This window comes from Globicephala melas, chromosome 6 (assembly GCF_963455315.2).
Source record: "Globicephala melas chromosome 6, mGloMel1.2, whole genome shotgun sequence".
Lineage (NCBI taxonomy): Eukaryota > Metazoa > Chordata > Mammalia > Artiodactyla > Delphinidae > Globicephala > Globicephala melas.
The window spans coordinates 47,971,820-47,995,976 of NC_083319.1; the positions used below are offsets into that span (position 1 = coordinate 47,971,820).

A 24,157-nucleotide genomic window follows, 5' to 3' on the forward strand; every position below is an offset into this window, starting at 1 on the left:
CTGAAACTCCATTGCGTCTTGGGAGGGTTTACTCTGCCCTCAGTTTATAGGGCTATGGTATGGAGCCTTCTTCACAGCCCTCCAAGTCTGTTTTGTGCCCAAAAGAATAGAGGTGGCAAACACATTTTTCAGAGTAGTTTGTTTTACTAAGACCCATCTGTAAAGTTTTATCATGGAAAAATGCCACATATTGCATTCGTTTTGGTGATATGTTTTCCACAATTCATATCTCTATGCTCCTAAAGGACTTCGTTACAACTAATATAGTACTTATTACATATATTATATTTTAGTTCTCTCTGTATTTCCCATTAGAGTATGAATTCTTTGAGACCTGGCACTAAATAAATGTTTGCTAAATTTGAATTGATACCATACTTTTGGACTATATATTTGAGTTTTAACAATCTGTTTAATCAGAGTTCCTTCATGTGAAGTTGTCCTTCACATTGGGCTGATTTTTAATTAAATTGTAAAATAAAAAATTATCACAGAGATTAAGAACATTTCATTTCGATTTTTATATCTCATTTTGAGTGTCAGAAATTTTCAAACTGTTCTGCTGCTTTGGTTAAGGTAAGTAACACTGAAGTTGAACAGACAGGACCTAGCCTGAGACAGCATCCTGATTCATGTGTGTGGTGGTTTTTTCTGTTTGGCAAAAATTTGCCTCGGGACAAGAAGGGCACTGGAGTTGTTTGAAAGAAGTCAGTGATGGATAGTTGTTTAATAGGTATGACTCATCTATTGATCAGGTTTGGAGGTAAACAGAAAAAAACCCATATTGCTAAAAGGCTGTGCTGTCCTGGTCACATGGAAGGGAAGGGAGGATTTGGTTCTAGTTCTGTATGACTTTTTTTTTTTTTCCCCAGCTGTTATTTAATACTTTGATTTAAAAAATTTTTTTATTAGAGTATAGTTGATTTACAATGTTGTATTAATTTCAGGTGAATCAGTTATACATGTACATATAACCGCTCTTTTTTTTTTTAGATTATTTTCCCATATAGGCCATTACAGAGAACTGAGTAGAGTTCCCTGTGCTATACAGCAGGTTCTTATTAGTTATCTATTTTATATATAGTAGTGTGTATATATCAGTCCCAATGTCCCAGTTTATCCCTGTCCCCCCACCCCCCACCCGTTATCCCCTGGTAACCAAAAGTTTCTTTTCTATTGGATTGGCCAAATGAACTTTTTGGCCAACCAAATACATCCGTGACTCTACTTCAGTTTTGTAAATAACTTCATTTGTACTCTTTTTTTTAGGTTCCACGTATAAGTGATATCATATGATATTTGTCTTTCTGTGTCTGACTTACTTCACTCAGTATAACAATCTCTAGGTCCAGCCATGTTGCTACAAATGGCATTATTTTGTTCTTTTTCATTGCTGAGTAATATTCCATTGTGTGTGTGTGTGTGTGTGTGTGTGTATGTACATACCACATCTTCTTTATCCATTCCTCTATTGATGGACATTTAGGTTGCTTCCATGTCCTGGCTGCATGAGTTTTTATAGTAGATAATGATGGGAAAGTTACTTCGAAAATAAATTTTGGTATCAGCCAATTCTATCTTTCGTCCCATCTTACAAGCAAAGTTAAATATGCCTTTTTTTTTTTTAAGCCTGATATACTGCTTTGAGTGTACTAGATGAGTGCACAACTCTTAGAGTCAATTCTGAACCTGAACCAATGAATAATTAGTGTTAAAAAGATGAAACTTGTTTGTGAAATGCTTAGGTTATGTGAGAGTGTTTCATAGAGTGGCTTTATAAAAGGAGGCTTTTTAATAATCTTGCCCTTTTAATTATAGGATGCTGGAATATGGTATTTATTCCACAAGGAACCTACGGGGGAATCCAGTGGATTGCAGCTCTTAGCAAAACCAGAACTCACTCCATTGGGAATATTTTATAACAACAGGGTCCATTCAAGTTTTAAGGTAGGTTCCTAAATTTTAACAATCAGTATATAACGATTTGCAGGGTAAAGGATGGACTACTGTGATTACAACTGAGAAATGTTAATATTAGGTAGAACTTGTCATCAGAGAAAGTAATTTGTGATTAAATAAGCAGACTCCTAACCTTGCCACATTCAGGATGTATAGACAGCTTTCTGTTTATACACACATAGGAATATATGCTACGGCACACATGTACATGCAATCTGAATAATTATAATAATGGACTTGACCTATGAATCCTCATCCTCTTCCTTCCCTCCCCTTGCCTTCTTTCCAATCTTTAATATCATTACATGTTTCTAAGGATGTACACATTAGTGTATTATATGCTTCTGGAGCTTAAAAAGCATATTTTCTCTCTTCTCAGTGCTAATAGGGTATCCTATTGGACACTTAATACTAGTTATGTAAATAGTGAAATATTGTTTAAGAATATTTGACCCAATTTAAAATGATATATAGGTCAAGGAGACGAAAGGCCATTTAAGAACTCTAACTTTCATGATATTTGGCACTTGTCCCCACCTCCCTGGTGATAAATGCATCTGGTTCATTTTATGCTCCCAAGGCATCTTGATATTTTCATCATGTGATACAATGCCCAGATTCTTTACTCTGATGTGCCCATCAAAGTTGAATTAATACTTTCCATTTATGATACTCAGAGGATCCTTTAAAAACCTAAGTGTGATGTACTTTGAAGAGCTTAGAATCACTTGATGAAGACTTGAGAGGGGAAAAAACTTAGAAAGAATTGTGGTTTTTATGAACTGAATAGTTGATTAAGGCTAGTAACTGTTGAAAGCAGCACTTCAAAGCAGAAATCCTCAAAATTTTCTAATTATAAGTGGTATTACAAAAAACACCTTATTCTAATTAATTTTTTAAATGTCATATACCATGAGGACATGTAGTAATCTACTGTATCAATTTAAAATAAAAGGTATTAGATCTAAATAATGAGTGGATTATTAGGTTTTAACTTATTAAATTTGGGACTGACTATCCAGAGTGATATCAGACATCCAGCCTGCTGGGTGTCTCAGGGACACATAAGTAAAATGTGTTCAACACGAAAATCCTTATTTTTGTCCCCAGACCCATTTCTGTGTCTTCGTTTCAGTGAATGGAACCATTAGCCACTTAATTGCCCAGACTAGAAATATATGAACCTTTATTGTTTGTTTCCTTTCCCTTATCCTTAGACATTTTATTAATTACAAATGGTATCAATTCTACCTAGTAAAGAATTCTCACTCTATTTTACCTGTTACTACTGTCACGAGTCTAGATCACCTTTATTTCTCTTCTGGATTACTGTAGTCAGCTCCTATTTTTTCTCTTATCTCTCTTTTTGCCCCTTTCTAATTCATTATCCATCTTGTAGCCACAGTATTCTTTCTTAAAATGCACTTGATTCCATTGCCTTTATTAAACGTCCCATTGTCTTGACTCTTTAGCGTATCAACTCTGCACCATCTGGCATTTGCTTCTCTTTAGTCTTCTTCCTTACCTTTCCTCCCTCTATACATTTCCTGTTAGTCCAGCTAAGATTTTTTTCCCTCAGATGTGCCATGCTTTCTCTCATCCCCAGATGTTTTGTACAAATGATTCCCTTGAGTACTTTCCGCTGGGTTCTTCAACTGTTTCCCACCCACTCCCTGCCCTTCATCCCTGACCTGTTCTGTGTGGTTAGTTCCTTTAAGTTTCAGCTTTAGGATGTCACTTCTTTTTGGAGACATTCCCTGAATTCTCTCTCTCTTACCTTCACAAAAGGTCTTATCTTGGTGCTTTTCTTATGTGCTGCCAAAGCATCATCTACTTCCTTTGTTATATGCTTATCATATTGGATGGTAATTGTTTATTTCATTGCATGTCTTCCTGCTAGTTTATGTGTCAGTAACAGCAAAGACCATAGTTTTCTGGTTGACGTATAATGCTTCGTGCCTACCCTAAGGTGGGCACTAAATAAATGTTTGCTGAATGACCGAATGAGTAAAAGTATTAAAAAAATACAGTAAAGTAGCTCTTTTTGTAATACCTTTGCTTGGCTGTTTATTCCCTTCTCCCTCCTTTTTTGGTAGATGTGATAAGCTAAAACTTATTTCATGAATCATTATATATATAGTTATAACTTGGGATTCATATTCATTTCAGTCCATTATTATATTTTCCAGGCTGGCTTATTTATTGACAAAGGTGTCAAAACAACCAATGCTAGTGCTGCTGACCCAAGGGAGTACCTCTGTTTGGATAACAGTGCAAGGTAGAACTGGTCCTTTTAAATCACGCTCAAGCCATATCTTGCCAAAGTAAAACTTTCTGAGTTAAGCTGTTGCGCTCTTTCTCCAGTAACATGTTTAAACTGAAGTTTTCAGGGTTTGTAGGAGGGTTTTGGAAAAACATTTATTTTGCTGTTCTAGGTCCTGTGGCTGGGCTTTTCATCTTATTGAGATGCCAAAGAAATTGATGCTTTTTCTCTTTTTGACAGTTGTAAATTGATGTTAGAGAGAGTTGTAGAAAGAGAAAGAAAAAGAAGAGAGATATGTTGAAAAAGGGTTCAGAATTTGGCCAAAAGTAGAACATGATTCATTGAAAAACAAGTTAAGCTAAGATGTTTTAATATAATCCCTGAAAACCAAGGCATATATAATTTATTGTTAGTGGTCAAAGTGGAATGTCGCGTTAAATCTATTTCAAAGGGAAAAGTCTCAAACTTGATGATTAAGCTAGTTCTGGTTCAGTTCTTCGTAGTCTCAGATTCATATCATAGCTGGGCTATGTGTTACTCTCCTTTATAACCACAAAATGTGGTTAGGATATGGATCAGCATTTCAACAAAGTTTTTTTTTTACATGCTGTGTATGAGCCAAAATAAATAAAATATCTCCAATGGAAACAAAATTTTCTGGAAAAGATGGCAACTTAAGGTCATATTCAGTAGAAGCTGTGTACATGTTATTTTTCTATACTTCAAGTTGATTGACCAACTAAAGGATCTGAAAGGGTTCTAGATTTAATAGGCTCTGTTGACAGTTACTTACGAAAAGGATGACAGGCGCTATTGTTCACAAGGGAATAAAGTAGGAGTCACAATGGAGGTTAGTAAAGAATCCTTGTGACACAGTAATAAAGGTCAGGAGAAAACTGGGCAAATAAGTAAGTAAAATTAGTCATTGTTAAAGGGCAAGTTGAGCCTGAAATATAGTAAAGCAATGATCAGAAAACATTTGACAAGTGGAGAAATTGTGGGCATTGTTTAAATAAAACACAAGGAAGGTACTGGACACCTAATAGCTGGGCAAGGTATGACATGGAAAAAGAGGAGATAAACTTGAGATGAAAAAGGAGCATACAGATGACAACAAATTATGAACCAAAAAGAGAATATTAACTGACAAAACAAATCTTTGCTAGAAGATTGCTGCTGCTTTTTAAAAGAGTTTGTTATAACTGGTAGAACTAATAATGTGTACTTTGCTAAGTTAGTATTAACAGAAAAATCTTTATACACAGCACAATTGACTCTCTTATCTGCCTTAAAAAATTACATGTGTGTGTATAAATGGATGGATGAGAAAATATATTTCAGAATCTATTGATATTTTCATTATACTTGACAATAAAACAACTTGTTCATAGTGGCCTAAGAAGTTCTTTACCGTGTGTGAGTGTATGATATTATGATAATGGTATTCTTTCCTCTGCTCTCTGTTACTTTTGTTACTAGTTTATAAATACATACATATTGGTAAGGAATTAGACTCCATTTGGAAGTTGTTATTGAAAAGAACTGATTATAGGAGAGGAGTAACAAGACATTTGACAGCTAGTATATACATTTAATTTTGTATGAACTAATGTATAAGATATGCCCTCATGCATTCATGCAGTTCAGACATGAGTAAAAATGATAAAACTCAAACACAAATGAGTAATAAGCCAGCCCATGAATTAAACATCAGACTCATGGGATCCAGAAGATATTTAGTCTGTTCAACAAAGGGGAAGTTGACCTAATAGTTAATCAGATGAGCCTTTCCTTGTGTCTTCAAGATATGAAATTACAGGAATCCAAAGATGGGATATTTTAAATCCAGAAAGCTCCCAGTTTAAGATTGGGAAATTTCATCTAAAAGGGTAAAAGAGCATGAGAACCAACAAGTGCAGAGGACAATTAAGGGAGAGTTGGGAAGTGTGCTGAAGGCTTATACATGAAGGTGATAGAAAATTAACTGCATTTTCTACATACCAAGTGGGAAAGAGGATGAAAAATAAAGGTTATCTGAGCAAGTGGTCAGTGATTTATATGGATAGAAATTTCAGAAAAAATGAGATGGCTACAGCAGAAAATCAGATGTTGCTTTACTGTACTTTTTTTTTTTTTTCTTTTTGGCTTTCTTTTAGAACATTGTGTAGTTTCCTTACCAGAACTCTTCCATCTGCTTGATATTATGTGATGACTGCAAAGCTGTTTGGCAGCAACTACAATGCCAGAAGAGTGGGTGATGGCTCAGAGTCAGACTTTTTACCCCTTAGGTCAGAGCCATTTAGTGTAAGGGCTTATGTACACAATCTAAGGGTGGATGTAGCGCTTTCTAGATTGGTCTCCTTACCATTCGTTCTCCATTATCCTTTCACCAAGTAGCAGCTAGTGACCAGTTAAAAAGTGAAATCTGGTTATATCACTGCCCTGACTCCATGTTTCTGAAGACTTTCCATCACACTTATTTGTTTATCCACCTGCTTTATTGAGGTATGATTGACATGTAAAAAGCTGTGCATATATAATGTATAGAACTCGGTAAGTTTGGAGATAAGTACACACCCATGAACTCTCAAGGGCATAGACTTATCCATCACCTGCCAAAGTTTCCTTCTACCTCCTTTATGGTCATTATTTTTTTAATTAAAAAAAATTAAATTTTTTGTGGAAAGATCACTTACCTGAAGATCTACTCTCAGCAAATTTTAAGTATACAATACAGTATTTTTAGCTATAGACACTATGCTGTAGAGTAGATCTCTAGACTTTATTTATCTTACATAACTAAACCTTTTGTGCCCCTTTGACTATCACTTCGCCATTTCCTCCTCCCTCCAGCCCCTGGCAACCACCATTCTACTTTTACCTTTGCATTTAGAATAAAGAACCACACCCTTGCCTGGCACATGCCTTCCTGTCTATCCTCTCCCTCTTGGTTCGTACTTACCAGCCAATCTGCTTATTGTCCTTTGAATATGCTAAGCTCACTCATGCCTAAGGACCTTTGCACTTGCTGTCTTCTGGGCATAGCTGCTTCTCAAACCATACATATTTGATGAGCACCTACCATGTGCCAGCAACTTTCATAGTGATGTTTGTGCAAATGATGTTTCTTTCACGTATGATTGAAAATCTCAACTGGCTGAAATGGTTTTTGTAAAGCTGTGTAGTTTTTTCTCTCCCCACCTGCCCAGCTCTGTAAGATTATGATAGAAATGATCTTTTTAAAAATTAGGTGGCCTTATGGAATTATTTGAGTTGTTACAGTTGACAGAGGTTTTTTTGTTGTTTTTTTGGTGGGGGGGTTGCCATGCTGCATAGCATGTGGGATCTTACTTCCCTGACCAGGGATTGAACCCGTGCCCCCTGCAGTGGAAGTGCGGAGTGCTAACCACTGAACTGCCAGGGAATTTCTGGTAAACAGGGTTTTCTGGGGTTTTTTTAAGAAAAAAGTTTTGAATTTTATTTTATTTTTTTATACAGCAGGTTCTTATTAGTTATCCATTTTATATACATCAGTGTATACATGTCAATCCCAATCTCCCAATTCATCACACACACACACCCCCACCGCTTTCCCCCCTTGGTGTCCATACGTTTGTTCTCTACATCTGTGTATCAGTTTCTACCCTGCAAACCAGTTCATCTGCACCATTTTTCTAGGTTCCACAAGAATGCGTTAATATACAATATTTGTTTTTCTCTTTCTGACTTACTTCACTCTGTATGACAGTCTCTAGATGCATCCACCTCTCTACAAATGACCCACTTTCGTTCCTTTTCATGGCTGAGTAATATTCCATTGTATATATGTACCACAACTTCTTTATCCATTTGTCTGTTGATGGCTTTTAGGTTGCTTCCATGACCTGGCTATTGTAAATAGTGCTGTGATGAACATTGGGGTGCATGTGTCTTTTTGAATTATGGTTTTCTCTGGGTGTATGTCCAGTAGCGGGATTGCTGGGTCATATGGTAATTCTATTTTTAGTTTTTTAAGGAACCTCCGTACTGTTCTCCATAGTGGCTGTATCAATTTACACTGCCACCAACAGTGCAAGAGTGTTCCCTTTTCTCCGCACCATCTCCAGCATTTGTTGTTTGTAGATTTTCTGATGATGCCCATTCTAAATGGTGTGAGGTGATACCTCATTGTAGTTTTGATTTCCATTTCTCTAATAGTGATGTTGAACAGTTTTTCATGTGCTTCTTGGCCATCTGTGTGTCTTCTTTGGAGAAATGTCTATTTACATCTTCTGCCCATTTTTTTGATTGGGTTGTTTGTTTTTTTAATATTGAGCTGTATGAGCTGTTTATATATTTTGGAGATTAATCCTTTGGTGATTCGTTTGCAGATATTTCTCCCATTCTAAGGGTTGTCTTTTCATCTTGTTTGTAGTTTCCTTTGCTTTGCAAAAGCTTTTAAGTTTGATTAGGTCCCATTTGTTTATTTTTGTTTTTATTTCCATTACTCTAGGAGGTGGATCAAAAAAGATCTTGCTGTGATTTATGTCAGAGTGTTCTTCCTATGTTTTTCTCTACGAGTTTTACAGTGTCTAGTCTTACATTTAGGTCTCTAATCCATTTTGAGTTTATTTTTGTGTATGGTGTTAGGGAGTATTCTAATTTCATTCTTTTACATGTAGCTATCCAATTTTCCCAGCACCACTTATTGAAGAGACTGTCTTTTTTCCATTGTATATCCTTGACTCCTTTGTCATAGATTAGTTGACCATAGGTGCATGGGTTTATCTCTGGGCTTTCTATTCTGTTCCATTGATCTGTATTTCTGTTTTTGTGCCAGTACCATATTGTCTTGATTACTGTAGCTTTGTAGTATAGTATGAAATAAGGGAGTCTGATTCCTCCAGCTCCATTTTTTTTCCTCAAAACTGCTTTGGCTATTCAGGGTCTTTTGTGTCTCCATACAAATTTTAAGATTTTTTGTTCTAGTTCTATAAAAAATGCCATTTAATTTGATGGGGATTGCATTGAATCTGTAGATTGCTTTGGGTAGTATAGTCATTTTCACAATGTTGATTCTTCCAATCCAAGAACATGGTATATCTCTTCATCAGTTTGTATCGTCTTTAATTTTTTTCATCAGTGTCTTATAGTTTTCTGCATACACATCTTTTGTCTCCCTAGGTAGGTTTACTCCTCAGTATTTTATTCTTTTTGTTGCAGTGGTAAATGGGAGTGTTTCCTTAATTTCTCTTTCAGATTTTTCATCATTAGTGTGTAGGAATGCAAGAGATTTCTGCATTAAATTTGTATCCTGCTACTTTACCAAATTCATTGATTAGCTCTAGTAGTTTCTGGTAGCATCTTTAGGATTCTCTATGTCATCTGCAAACAGTGACAGTTTTACTTCTTTTCCAACTTATATTCCTTTTATTTCTTTTTCTTCTCTGATTACTGTGCTATGTTGAATAATAGTGGTGAGAGTGGACATCCTTGTCTTGTTCCTGATCTCAGAGGAGATGCTTTCAGTTTTTCACCATTGAGAATGATGTTTGTCGTGGCTTTGTCTTATATGGCCTTTATTATGTTGAGGTAGATTCCCTCTGTGCCCACTTTCTGGAGAGTTTTTACCATAAATGGGTGTTGAATTTTGTCAAAAGCTTTTTCTGTATCTATTGAGATGATCATATGATTTTTCTTCTTCAATTTGTTAATATGGTGTATCACATTGATTGATTTGCGTATATTGAAGAATCCTTGCATCCCTGGGATAAATCTCAGTTGATCATGGTGCATGATCCTTTTAATGTGTTATTGGATTCTCTTTGCTAGTATTTTGTTGAGGATTTTTGCATCTATATTCATCAGTGATATTGGTCTGTCATTTTGTTTTCTTGTAGTATCTTTGTCTGTTTTTGGTATCAGGGTGATGGTGGCCTCATAGAATGAGTTTGGGAGTGTTCCTTCCTCTGCAATTTCTTGAAAGAGTTTGAGAAGAATTGGTGTTATCTATTCTCTAAATGTTTGATAGAATTCACCTGTGAAGCCATCTGGTCCTGGACTTTTGTTTGTTGGAAGTTTTTTTTTTTTTTTTGGAAGATTTTTAATCACAGTTTCAATTTCATTACTTGTGATTGGTCTGTTCATATTTTCTGTTTCTACCTGGTTCAGTCTTGGAAGGTTATGCTTTTCTAAGAATTTGTCCATTTCTTTGAGGTTGTCCATTTTATTGGCATAGAGTTGCTTATAGTAGTCTCTTAGGATGCTTTGTATTTCTGTGACGTCTTGTAACTTCTCCTTTTTCATTTCTAATTTTTTTGACTTGAGCCCTCTCCCTCTTGATGAATCTGGCTAATGGTTTATCAAGTTTGTTTATCTTCTCAAAGAACCACGTTCTAGTTTTATTGATCCTTGCTATTGTTTTCTTTTTTTCTACTTCGTTTATTTCTGCTCTGATCTTTATGATTTCTTTCCTTCTACAAACTTTGGGTTTTGTTTGTTCATCTCTCTCTAGTTCCTTTAGGTGTAAGGTTAGGTTGTTTATTTGAGATTTTTCTTGTTTCTTGAGGTAGGCTTGTATTGCTATAAACTTCCCTCTTAGAACTGCTGCATCCCATAAGTTTTGGATCATCGTGTTTTCATTGTAGTTTGTCTCTAGGTATTTTTTGATTTCCTCTTTGATTTCTTCAGTGATCTCTTGGTTATATAGTAACATACTGTTTATCCTCCATGTGTTTGTGTTTTTTACATTTTTTTCCCCTGTAATTGATTTCTAATTTCATAGTGTTGTGGTCAGAAAAGGTGCTTGATATGATTTCAATTTTCTTAAATTTACTGAGGCTTGATTTGTGACCCAAGGTGTGATCTGTCCTGGAGAATGTTCCATGTGCACTTGAGAAGAAAGTGTAATCTGCTGTTTTTGGATGGAATATCCTATAAATATCAATTAAATCTATCTGGTCTGTTGTGTCACTTAAAGCTTCTATCTCCTTATTAATTTTCTGTTTGGATGATCCATCCATTGGTGTAAGTGAGGTGTTAATGTCCCCACTATTATTGTGTTACTGTCCATTTCCTGTTTTATAGCAGTTAGCAGTTGCCTTATGTATTGAGGTGCTCCTATGTTGGGTGCATATATATTTATAATTGTTATATCTTCTTCTTGGATTGATCTCTTGATCATTATGTAGTGTCCTTCCTTGTCTCTTGTAACATTTTTTATTTTAAAGTCTATTTTATCTGATATGAGTATTGCTACTCCAGCTTTCTTTTGATTTCCATTTGCATGGATTTCTTTTTCCATCTCCTCACTTTCAGTTGTATGTGTCCCTAGGTCTGAAGTGGGTCTCTTGTAGACAGCATATATATGGATCTTGTTTTTGTATCTATTCAGCGAGCCTGTGTCTTTTGGTTGGAACGTTTAATCCATTCACGTTTAAGGTAATTATCGATATGTATGTTCCTATTAGCATTTTCTTAATTGTTTTGGGTTTGTTTTTGTAGGTTCTTTTCTTCTCTTGTGTTTCCCACTTAGAGAAGTTCCTTTAGCATTTGTTGTAGAGCTGGTTTGGTGTTGCTGAATTCTCTTAGCTTTTGCTTGTCTGTAAAGCTTTTGATTTCTCCTTCAAATCTGAATGAGATCCTCACCAGGTTGAGTAATCTTGGTTGTAGTTTCTTCCCTTTCATCACTTTAAATATATCATGCCACTCCCTTCTGGCTTGTAGAGTTTCTGCTGAGAAATCAGCTGTTAACCTTATGGGAGTTCCCTTGTATGTTATTTGTTGTTTCTCCCTTGTTGCTTTCAGTAATTTTTCTTTTTCTTTAATTTTTGTGAATTTGATTACTGTGTGTCTCATTGTGTTTCTCCTTGGGTTTGTCCTGCGTGGGGTTCTCTGCGCTTCCTGGACTTGGGTGGCTATTTCCTTTCCCATGTTATGGAAGTTTTCAACTATAATCTCTTCAAATATTTTCTCACGTCCTTTCTCTCTGTCTTCCCGTGTTGGGACCCGTATTATGTGAATGTTGTTGCGTTTAATATTGTCCCAGAGGTCTCTTAGGCTGTCTTCATTTCTTTTCATTCTTTTTTCTTTATTCTGTTCCATGGCAGTGAATTCCACCATTCTGTCTTCCAGGTCACTTATGCGTTCTTCTGCCTCAGTTATTCTGCTACTGATTCCTTCCAGTGTATTTTCCATTTCAGTTGTTGTATTGTTCATCTCTGTTTGTTTGTTCTTTAATTCTTCTAGTTGTTTGTTCTTTAATTCTTCTAGGTCTTTGTTAAACATTTCTTGCATCTTCTATATCTTTGCCTCCATTCTTTTTCTGAGGTCCTGGATCATCTTCACTATCATTATTCTGAATTCTTTTTCTAGAAGGTTGCATATCTCCACTTCATTTAGTTGTTTTCTGGGGTTTTATCTTGTTCCTTCATCTGTTACACAGTCCTCTGCCTTTTCATTTTGTCCCTGTTTCTGTGAATGTGGTTTTCGTTCCACAGGCTGCAGAATTGTAGTTCTTCTTGCTTCTGCTGTCTGCCCTCTGGTGGATGAGGCTATCTAAGAGGCTTGTGCAAGTTTCCTGATGCGAGGGACTGGTGGTGGGTAGAGCTGGGTGTTGCTCTGGTGGGTACAGTTCAGTAAAACTTTAATCTGCTTGTCTGCTGATGGGTGGAGCTGGGTTCCCTCCCTGTTCGTTGTTTGGCCGGAGGCAACCCAACACTAAACCCTACCCGGGCTAATGGCAGACTCTGGGAGGGCTCACGCCAAGGAGTACTTCCCAGAACTTTTGCTGCCAGTGTGCTTGTCCCCACGGTGAGCCACAGCCACCCCCTGCCTCTGCAGGAGACCCTCCAACCCTAGCAGGTAGGTCTGGTTCAGTCTCCTATGGGGTCACTGCTCCTTCCCCTGGGTCCTGGTGCGCACACTACTTTGTGTGTGCCCGCCAAGAGTGGAGTCACTGTTTCTCCCAGTCCTGTCAAAGTCCTGCAGTCAAATCGCGCTAGGCTTCAAAGTCTGATTCTCTAGGAATTCCTCCTCCCGTTGCCAGCCCTCCAGCTTGGGAAGCATGACGTGGGACTCAGAACCTTCACTCCAGTGGGTGGACTTCTGTGGTATAAGTGTACTCCAGTTTTTGAGTCAACCACCCAGCAGTTATAGGATTTGATTTTCTTGAGATTGAGCCCTTCCTGCCGTATCATTGTGGCCTCTCGTTTGTCTTTGGATGTGGGGTATCTTTTTTGGTAAGTTCCATTGTCTTCCTGTCATTGATTGTTCAGCAGTTAGTTGTGATTCCGTTGCTCTCGCAGGAGGGAGTGAGCGCACGTCCTTCTACTCTGCCATCTTGAACCAATCTCCCTGGTTAACAGTTTTTTTTTTTTGTGGTACGCGGGCCTCCCACTGTTGTGGCCTCTCCCGTTGTGGAGCACAGGCTCCGGACTCACAGGCTCAGCGGCCATGGCTCACGGGCCCATCCGCTCCGTGGCATGTGGGATCTTCCCGTACTGGGGCACAAACCCGTGTCCCCTGCATTAGCAGGGGGACTCTCAACAACTGTGCCACCAGGGAAGCCCCTGGTTAACAGTTTTTGATACCAATTTTTTTTTGCCTTTTCAATAAGGTCCTTGTAAATATTTTACAAGGACAAGAAAGAAAAAGTAACATTCAGTCTTTATAATTAATAAGTCAATGAAATACAATCTTTTTTTAAGTGCTGATACATTTTTTCTTTATATTTTTTATTATAGTAGATTTACAATATTAGTTTCAGGTGTACAACATAGTGATTCAATATTTTTATAGATTATACTCCATTTAAAGTTATATAAAAGAATAGCTAGATTTCCCTGTGCTGTACAATATATCCTTGTTGCTTATTTATTTCATACATAGTAGTTTGTATGTCTTAATCCCATACCCTTATGTTGCCCCCCCATCTACTCTCTCCTCACTGGTAACTAGTAGTTTGTTCTCTGTGTCTGTGAGTCTGTTTCTGTTTTGTTATATTCATTTGTTTGTTTTATTTTTTAGGTTACACTTATAAGTGATAATATAGAGTATTTGTCTTTCTCTGTCTGACTTATTTCATTAAGTAGAATACCCTTTAGGACCATCCACGTTGCAAATGGCAGAATTTCATTCTTTTTTATGGCTGAGTAATATTCCATAAGTATAATCTATTTAAAATTTAGGCTTTTTAAAGATATTGAATCCAGTTTTCTCTCTATCTAAAGCATTTCACCAGCACACAACTCAAATAATACTCTGCTTCACATATATGTATGTTGAAATATATGATTAATTTACTCAGTAAGTTTATATTAATATCATGTAGCTTGAGAATTTGTGAAAACATGCTGTATTTCCTGGTCTGAGGTTTTTCTGTTTATTTTTGAAATGGTTTCAGTGCTTAGAGTGTTCTGTAATGTCCCTTTTATAATATATATTGATTAAAAATAAACTGAAATATGAAAGCGGTTCTCTGCAAATTTGTATTTTTTTCAATATTTGAAATGTAAATAATTAAGTTGTGTCTTAAGGAGTTTTTTTTTTTAGTTTAGTTTTGTTCAAAGTTAAATTCTGCTTTTTGACACTTAAGTTTATAATCGTAAGTAGCTTATTTACATTGCCTTTTCATTACTCTTTTTAAAAGTCCTTTTTTTTTTTTTTTCCTCCTAACCCCAAGGTTTCGGCCTCATCAGGATGCAGACCCTGAAAAGCCACGTGTTGCTGCTTTAATTGACAGGCTCATTGCTTTTAAAAATAATGATAACGGAGCTTGGGTCAGAGGAGGAGACATTGTTGTTCAGAATTCAGCGTGGGTATTGTCTATGAAATTATTATCTGATGACACTGATGTATTTACTTTTTAAGGCTTTTTAAAAAACCCAGTAGACTGAAAGTACAGTGGGGTTTCTGGAATCATAGTATCATTACTAATAGAAAAGCTCTGAGGAAATATGCCAGCATTAACTGACTGCAAATGTCTGGAATCGTCTCATTCTGCTGCTTTTATTGGAACTGAACTTGTCTGGTGACATGAGAGCTTTTTGATGAGATTAAACAGAAACTGGGACTTTAACTTTATGTAACAAACATGGTCTATGTCAGAGCGCTAAATAAAGATTTTGAAACTACCTGCATTTTTTTCCTTCCTTTTGGAAACTCAGTTTCCTGATGCTCTTCCACTGCCATTCAAAACAAAAGTTTTGAATTCTCCCTTAATAAGTCTGTTGACTTATGTTAACATGACTTGAGGCAGTAAGCATCTCACTTCTTTTCCATTTGTATGATTTTAGGAGAAGTCTGATGTATGTTGAGGTAAGATTTGGTGTTCAGGAGTCTAGAAAAATGTTTTTTTCTGGCTGGTACTGACATTAGCTGCTTGGCATTTTACCATCATCTCTGACTTTTATCATGAAAAAAATGGATATTGTATAAAATCTGTAGAAATAGCTTGGGTATTAATGTTGAAAAGTTTTGAAGAGAATACCATGATCTAACTATTAAAAATTAGTCGTTCCTTGGTATCCGTGGGGGATTGGTTCCGGGACTCCCCATGGGTACCAAAATCCTGATGCTCAAGTTCCTTATGTAAAATGGCATAGTATTTGCATATAACCTACACACATCCTCCTGTATACTTTAAATCATCTCTATTACTTATTATATCCAAGACAATGTAAATGCTATCTAAATAGTTGTAAATGCAATGTAAACGCTATGTAAATAGTTGCCAGCACTGGACAAATGTAAGTGTTGCTTTTTGGAATTTTCCAGAATTTTTTGTTTAATATTTCTGATCCACAGTTGGTTGAATCTGTGGGTGCAGAACCCAAAGATATGGGGGCCAAGTATAATGATAAAAATTATAATTATAGCTAACACCTGCTGCTTACTCTGTGCCAGACACTGTTCTAAATGGTTGACACTAATTAGCATTTTAATGCTTTCAAGTATCCTATGAGGAAGCTTATATTATTATTTCAACCTTTAGGTGAGAAAACTGAGGGGCAAACAGGTTGAATAACTTGCCCAAGGTCACACAGCTAGTAATAGGCAAAGCTGAGATTGGAACCAGGTGCCTTCACTGTGGAGCCTATGCTTTTCATTATTGGAAAGTGAAATTTTTGTGTAGTCTTGGACAGTAAACATTACTGGAACTTCCTGGATTTTATGACAATTAAATATTTTGAGCGAATTACCTCTTCTTATATGATGTGATAAATTAAAATGTTCCCTCATTCTCTTTTTTCTTATAGATTTGCAGATAATGGAATAGGACTGACCTTTGCCAGGTTTGTAATTACTTTTAAAAATACTTACCTGATTATTTTAAAGCTGTAAGGTAGAATAACCATGATATATATTTTTTGATAACACAAGAATGTTATATCATTTATTAACATTAAAAAAATTAGCACTCACTTCCTGATGCCACTTGAGGGCCAAAAATACATTTTTATTGATTAATTGAATTTATACCAAAGTAGGAGATGAATCTAGCTGGAATTACACAGAAGGGTAGGCCCACCATGTTTTTTGCTTAAAAGAAAACACTTGATCTTTAGATTAAAGATCTTAAAAAACAGGGGAATAAAGAGGAAGGGAGTAAAAGTTGGGAGCAGATTAAATATTTTCTTTCTTAGAAGTTGGTCTAATTTCACAGTGGTCTTTAAGAATGAAACTTTTTATGTTATATATTTTTCTCCAGATAACAGTTATTCTCATTGCCGTCTTAAACATGCTTGTCCTCTAATTATTGTACAGGGCAAGTTTATTCTCCTCATTTGCAGTATTGTTGCTTGGGACTGAAAAAATTAGTTGTTCCTGTAAATTAAATCTCATTTGTTTAAATCTAATTTGCCAAGCACATATTAATTTATAAGAGGTATGTTCAATTTTGAGGCACCTTTTGGTGACTCACTAATATGTATCAGAAAAAGCTACTGGCTACTTTGAAAATTTTTAGGTTTTTAAAGTTATAGCTTGCCTTCATTTGAGGGTCAATTTAAATTTCCTAGAGATGTGTGGTTAATGATTATTCTCATTTTAACAGTGACGGAAGCTTCCCAAGTGATGAAGGTTCCAGCCAAGAGGTATCTGAATCTCTCTTTATTGGGGAGAGCAGGAATTACGGATTTCAGGGTGGTCAGAACAAGTATGTAGGCACTGGAGGAATAGACCAGAAGCCTCGGACGTTACCCAGGAACAGGTGAGCATTGCTTTATCAGAGGAGTGTTAAATTTAAACAATAAATGAAAACCTAACCCCCTTACAAAAGTTTCTGTAATAATCCTGTATCGATTGGTTCCCACTGTGACACTTTTCCGACCTTATTATTATTAAAACTATTATTCTTGTTGTTATTATTGCTATTACTATTGTATGTATTCTCTGGAATTCTGGAGCGTTAACTATTAAACACTTTATAGATTTCATTATCAATTTTATAATGAAGGAACCTATCTTGTTTATCCTTCCTGTATAAGGCCTTATATAAGCTGGTAATCTTTTTTTTTTTTCTTTCTTGAGAGAACTGCCAAACCATAAACTATGGCCATTGAGTCGGTTTTCCCTCAATATGTGATGTTAGTTTTCAGAAATAGCCACTGGAAAAAGGAAATTACCTATTGAAAAGAGTCCTAGAAAATGAGATGATAGATGCCAAAGCTGACTCAAAACCTAACCACAGGTGTATAATTAACAGTGTTTCAGATGTTGAAAGGTTATGGGGGTAGACTTTTGGCATGTTTTCTTCCAAAATAATCACAGGCATTAAAATAGTACTTAGTACTAGAAAGATTCTTCAGAACTTTTAGGGAACTATTACCTAATTAATCTGTACCTCAGTTCTGAGACACAGTTTGGAGGTGTCATTTTACTCGCAGGAAAACCAGGTAGAGAAAAACTAGTGTTCTAAAGGCCTTACATTGGAGCTAATGTCAGAATTTATGAAACATCAATTCCCTTAAAGCTATACCCTGTGTCTGGATATTGGGCTAGGACAGGTCAGGGGGTTGGGGCAAACATAGTTGGCTTTGGGGGACAGGTAATGAGTGTTGGCCAAAGGGCTTAACTAGCTTCTGGCAAAGGGCAGCCTATGCTTGGCTCCTCTCGCCTGTGTTTGTTGTTGGGAAATATTGAACGTCTTTACTATATGCTATGCTATGTGTAGACCTCCTGTTAGACCGTGGAAGCCACTAGGAAAGGAACTTCATGGATTTTTAATGGCAAACATTTATTAAATGCTTATGATGTATCAGGCCCTGTTCTAAAATACTTTATTATTCAGTTAATCCTTGCAAAGCCCAGTGAGGTAGGTGCTGTCATCATCCTGCTTCATAAGTGAGTAACTTACTAAAAATAGCTAAGGTGGGACTCGAACCCTGTTAGTTTGGCTTCAGTGCTCTGCTCTTTACAATTAGGCTAAAGCTGCCTCTTCTAATATGTAAATTAAAGAAAAAAGGCTGTATTAGTTGGGTATGGGCTGCAGTAAAAGTGGTGGCCAATTCAATTCCATTATTTTTATTTTACACTGGCCTTTAGTTTTATTTCAAAATGCTGTTGCTTCTTTGCCAAGGAGGAATTTTTGAAATGAAGATTCCTAGTTGGTCAATGGATCCAGTTTTTATTTTACTGTATCTTTACAACCTTTTCTATGGCAGAGGACCGTTTTGTGATGTATCCTTGGAAAAACATCAGGAGGCATAGATTTTTTTTTTTTTTACATCTTTATTGGAGTATTATTGCTTTACAATGGTGTGTTAGTTTCTGCTTTATAACAAAGTGAATCAGTTATACATATACATATGTTCCCATATCTCTTCCCTCTTGCATCTCCCTCCCTCCCACCCTCCCTATCCCACCCCTCTAGGTGGTCACAGAGCACCGAGCTGATCTCCCTGTGCTATGCGGCTGCTTCCCACTAGCTATCTATTTTACGTTTGGTAGTGTATATATGTCTAGAGGCATAGATTTTTAAGTAGGCTATTTGATTTGCTTGCTAGCATCTATGTTTTTATTGTAAAACACCACCAAGCTGTAAACTAATTAGTTGCTATAGAAGTCCTCTGCAATGCCATTAAGAGTGTAATAGGGGAAAAACCTAAGGGATCCAGAATATTATGGGTTTTGTACATTAATTACGGTTAATAATATATGATTAGTAGGTTAAGGAGTTTGTGTTGGAACAGAAAGGAGTAAAATGAATAAAACGAATTTCTCAATCTAGCCATCCCCTTTGACATAGTAAGCCTTGCAGACTTACACTTTTGTACTTTTAAGCATATCATTTCTCCTTACTATCATCTAGTGGCTTGAAAGGAGGTTCTCTCTGTTTAAGCACAGATTTGTCTTTTGTTCTCATGCTAGAAATTTTGGAACTAAAGCTAAAATGTATGAGTTATCAAAGAAAAGATCTTAACCGAGTTGATTCAAGGAAGCCAAGTCACCTTTTTAGACAAGCCTCCATTCTATCCAAAATAGCATCTCTCTTCTACCCAGTCTATTGTATTACTATGTCTTTACTTTCTTCAAGCACTTATTATCTGAAATTGTCCATTGTTTTTCTGTTTGCCTTTCTCACTGCAGTGTAGGTTTCATTTGATTGGAGATCTTGCTTGGTTACCACTGTATCCTAGGATTGTGCTTGGTGTATATGGGATATTCAACAGTATTTATAAAACAAGTACGCAAGTGAAGTGCTGTTAAAGGGACGGGCCCATATGCATTAAACAAAATCTTGTATCTCAACAGGACATTCCCAATTAGAGGCTTTCAGATCTATGATGGGCCCATTCATGTCACCAGGTGCACTTTCAAACAATATGTGCCAACTCCAGATAGGCATACCAGTGCTATTGGCTTCCTCATGAAGAATTCTTGGCAGATAACCCCCAGGAATAACATCTCCCTTGTGAAGTTTGGTCCACATGTAAGTATGTTCTCATGGTTCCTACACAGTGAGTATGGTGGGTAGAGGAGGGATGGCACATTTCCAAAGACGAAAACACAAACGAAGGGTTCGCACTGAGTTTTTACGATTGGGAGGAGAAATCTATGCAAGAGCAACTCCTAATTCCAGGTACTCTGTCCTGCTGAGTTCAAGGTGAGAACAGAAGTCCCATGTGACCTGGGGTATTTCTGATATTCTGGTGATATCTTCAAAGGGAAAATGACTTAAAGTGATGACACAGGGATGGGAATTGTAGAATTTCATAGGAACAAGAGGACATATAATTTGTTGAAATTCAGTATAATAATCCATGAAGAGATTTGGGTTTTACCTGGTATTTTACTTTCCTGGGGTCTATTCTTCTGGGGAACTAGAGGATAAAAGATTGGGAAAGAAGAGGAATAGTGGGGTGATATGAAACAAATGAGGTTATTTCTTATATGAACTATTGGAAGGGTTTTATGAAGATTGCAAAGAAGACTTAGAGATAATTGTTTACAGTGCCGTAGGCCACAGAAATAGTTTTCTTAGTAGTTTCGTCAGTACCCTCTTTACCATTAAAACACAGGACAATCTGATTATTACTCCCAGCCTCGCCCCATCTTTCCACTTCTAAGATGACAGTGGTGTAGAGATTGAGCCTCAGACCGTATTGCTTTCTGCTCCCACAGACACAGCCACAATTGGAAAGTGGCTCGTAGTTCTCTCATTCACGTCCACAGGCAAACTCTGTGGTTGCCCAGTTTAAAGAGAACTTAAGATAGTTTACCAAAGTCTATATGTGGTTTTCATGAATAGCTGAGGCATGGAACAGAGGCCCACGTGCAAGCTGGGTTGTCAGCTTGGTTGACTGCTTCTCTTCTAGGCCACATAACTCCAGGGGAAGAGGAAGAGCTACACTGTGGATAGGGTCCCACGTAAATAAATAGGGTGGTTCTTGGATTACCTCTCCAGTGTAGAGGTTAGATGTTCGCTTACTGCCCACGTGGCTCTCCCCATGCACAGAGTTTGGTGATCACTGACATGGTCATACTGAAAAAAAAAGTTTTTAGATGTTTCGTTTGTTGCAGAGTTCTAGAGTTCTAACAGCCTAAGAGAATCCATGCTGTTTAAGTTTAGTGTTTCATCCGCCTAGAATTCTCTAATGTGGCAATGCTCTGAAACCATTCATAAAGGGAATGGTCTGTCATATTTGTTAATCCTAAAGAGGTGGACAGTATGCCCTATACTTCTTTTAGATTTAACCATAAGAGGTATAAGGAAAAAGAGAAAAGAGCCTAGAACTAAGAATTTAGAGCCACTTGTCCCACACATCACTGATTTTCCATTGAGCTGCTTATCATTTAGATGTTCAGCTGATTTTAAAACTTCCCAATAAAAGCATTATAGAGGTGTATCTGCATGGCTTGAATAACATTAATAACTTACCACTAATAAGAAGCAGCTAAAGGTAATAAAGCATGTAACCTGCAGCCTGCTTTGCAGCTGTGTACTATGTGTTCGATAAGGGCATTGAATTAACATTACCCGACATGAAAATTACTGAGCTGGACTTGGTCTACGTTGAGGAGAGAGAAGATAACACACACTTTTCAACAAGTTGTAGTGAGTCATGCAACCATACCAAGGCAACACTTAGATTGTGTTTTAGTTTGGAACTGTACTTACTTTTTGGTGGGAGGAGTCATTAACAAGTTAACTAAAGCATTTGGAGTGAAATAAAATGATTAGCTCAGGAGATAGAACTTATAATAGATTTTTATTTAATTGAGGTATAGTTTGCATACAGGGAAACGCAGAGATCTTAAGTATAAAGTTTATAAGTTTTAACAAATACATATGACTGCATAGTTCCCCTTCCCACAACTATTCTAGTTTCTCTTGCCATGGATTAGTTTTATCTGGGGAATAGGTAATAGTTTTTAAGTTAAAAAAAGGGAAAACACTGAAGATGAAATTGAACGCTTGCTGCTTGAACTCTACAAGGCTTTGGGAAATTTTTTTCCCCGTGCATGTCATAATTAATCAAAAATGTTGGTTGACAATTATGCTGTGACTCAGAACTGCTTTAACCTTAAAGTAATTGTAATGGATATGAAGTTGGGTCCTTGCAGGGAATGCTGGCTAACATGTCAGGAGCCCTCATTTTATGATGTCCCTGTTTTTCATTGTTTTCAGGTGTCTCTCAATGTCTTCTTTGGAAAGCCTGGTCCCTGGTTTGAAGATTGTGAGCTAGATGGTGATAAGAACTCCATATTCCATGACATTGATGGCTCTGTGACAGGATACAAGGATGTTTACGTGGGAAGAATTGACAACTACCTGATCCGCCATCCAAGCTGTGTAAATGTTACCAAATGGAATGCAGTGGTGTGCAGTGGGAACTATGCCCAGGTAGGCCAGAGCACATCGTGATGCCTGATTCCTTACCAGCTCCTGACAGCACTGCTTCTGTGAGGAGTACTCTTCAGCTCTTCGGGATGATTGATACTTTCCAAAGCATGGGTTTTTGGGGGGGTTCTTTAGGGGAAAAAAAAGAAAAAAATTCATTAGGAATCACAGACTCACAGAATTTTATTTAAAGTTCCCCCACTCCAAACCAATTTAAAAGTGAAAAAGTAAGCCCAAGAGAAGTAAGATAACTTGCTCTTGGTTAAATATGGTTGGATTGTAGTTGGGGTGAGAACCCATATTTCCTGAGTTCCTAGACCAGGTTTTTTTGCTGTGCTACAGCTGTGTCCCCTGAGAGAGTGTTTCACTCTTTGCTTTCAGGGTTATTATCTCTATTTTATCTCTAAATTAGGGACTCTGACTTGTGAGGCAGAATATCAATAGATCACACGGAAAGTGAGATGTTCTCAGAAACAGAGCTAGGAATTGGAATGAGTGGACAAGGAAGGAATCCAAGGAAATTCTGCAAATTATATTATGATATAATGTCTATGAAAATATGAAGGGGATGATATAGATTGGGAAACACTTCTTTGAAAACATTAAGCTAGTGTGCAATTTATTAACTGGATGCCCAGTATAAGAGGATGGAATAATTAGGGAGGTAGTATGTTAAGAGCACAGATGCCAGAACCAGATTGCATGGGTTTGAATTCTGGCTTTGTTACTTCCTTAAATATGAGGTGGATAAGTTAATTAATTGCTCTGTGCCTCTGCTCAGTGAGGGTAATATTAGATCCTCTCGTACGTGGCTGTTGTGAGGATAGAATGCACGAGTATTGGTAAAGCATTTCACCCGTGGCCTAGCACATAGTGAAGTGCTTGCTGCAATTAGTATTATTTGAAGAGCAGGGCTCTAAGTTGCAAAGATGATTTTAATAGTGGTATTTGATGGATGACAGATTGCAGAATGGAGGTACCAGTTGCCCAGAATTTTGAAGAGAGCAGAATTTTATTTCCATATTTTAGACAATTACATGGTCATATTTAATAATAGATGTTAAGAGAGATAAAAGAATAGAGGGGGGCTTCCCTGGTGGCTCAGTGGTATAGACAAGACAAAGGGCTTAAGAGGGGTAAAGATTAGAGAGCTTTTTCTGGTTTATTTTAATGGCGTATTAGCGTCTTTGTTGTGGGATTTCTCATCCCCATGGGAGCGAGAGGAGTCATACTTGCCTAAGTTCTGGGAAGGACAAGAAAAGGATGGAGAAATAATTATAGTAAAATAAAGAAGAATGTGGTTGAAAATGTGATTTCTTCTTCCATTCGTTTTATTCTTAACCAGAATTGCCCTCTAAAATTAAGTTGACTCATTAATGCCTAAGAAGATATAGAAATTCTAGAATTAGAAGATAAAAAGCTTTTAATTCTTTAGTAGCTACAGTTTTAGTTAAATTGCTAGCCATGTGTATTCAGAGGTACATGTATCTGTCTTAAAGTGGTATGTGCTCACTCATGAAAACTTTATATTTTATTATAAATGTCTCTATATAGTCTTTGGATTTTCTAAGGTATTTGAGAATGTGAACCTGATAACTTCTAACTTAAAAAGC

General features: G+C 36.8%; 1 protein-coding gene across 2 annotated transcripts in view; it reads left to right on the forward strand.

Annotated features, from left to right (window-relative positions):
* Positions 1-24,157, forward strand: part of CEMIP2 (cell migration inducing hyaluronidase 2) — an 80,869-nt gene that overhangs the window by 35,943 nt on the left and 20,769 nt on the right. For both annotated transcript variants that reach the window (XM_030877012.3, XM_030877017.3), the window contains 7 exons: positions 1,819-1,947; positions 4,149-4,237; positions 14,883-15,014; positions 16,459-16,494; positions 17,256-17,411; positions 19,955-20,132; positions 22,332-22,547. In XM_030877012.3, coding sequence (XP_030732872.1) covers positions 1,819-1,947; positions 4,149-4,237; positions 14,883-15,014; positions 16,459-16,494; positions 17,256-17,411; positions 19,955-20,132; positions 22,332-22,547 — 936 coding nt within the window. The remainder of the gene's footprint in view (positions 1-1,818; positions 1,948-4,148; positions 4,238-14,882; positions 15,015-16,458; positions 16,495-17,255; positions 17,412-19,954; positions 20,133-22,331; positions 22,548-24,157) is intronic.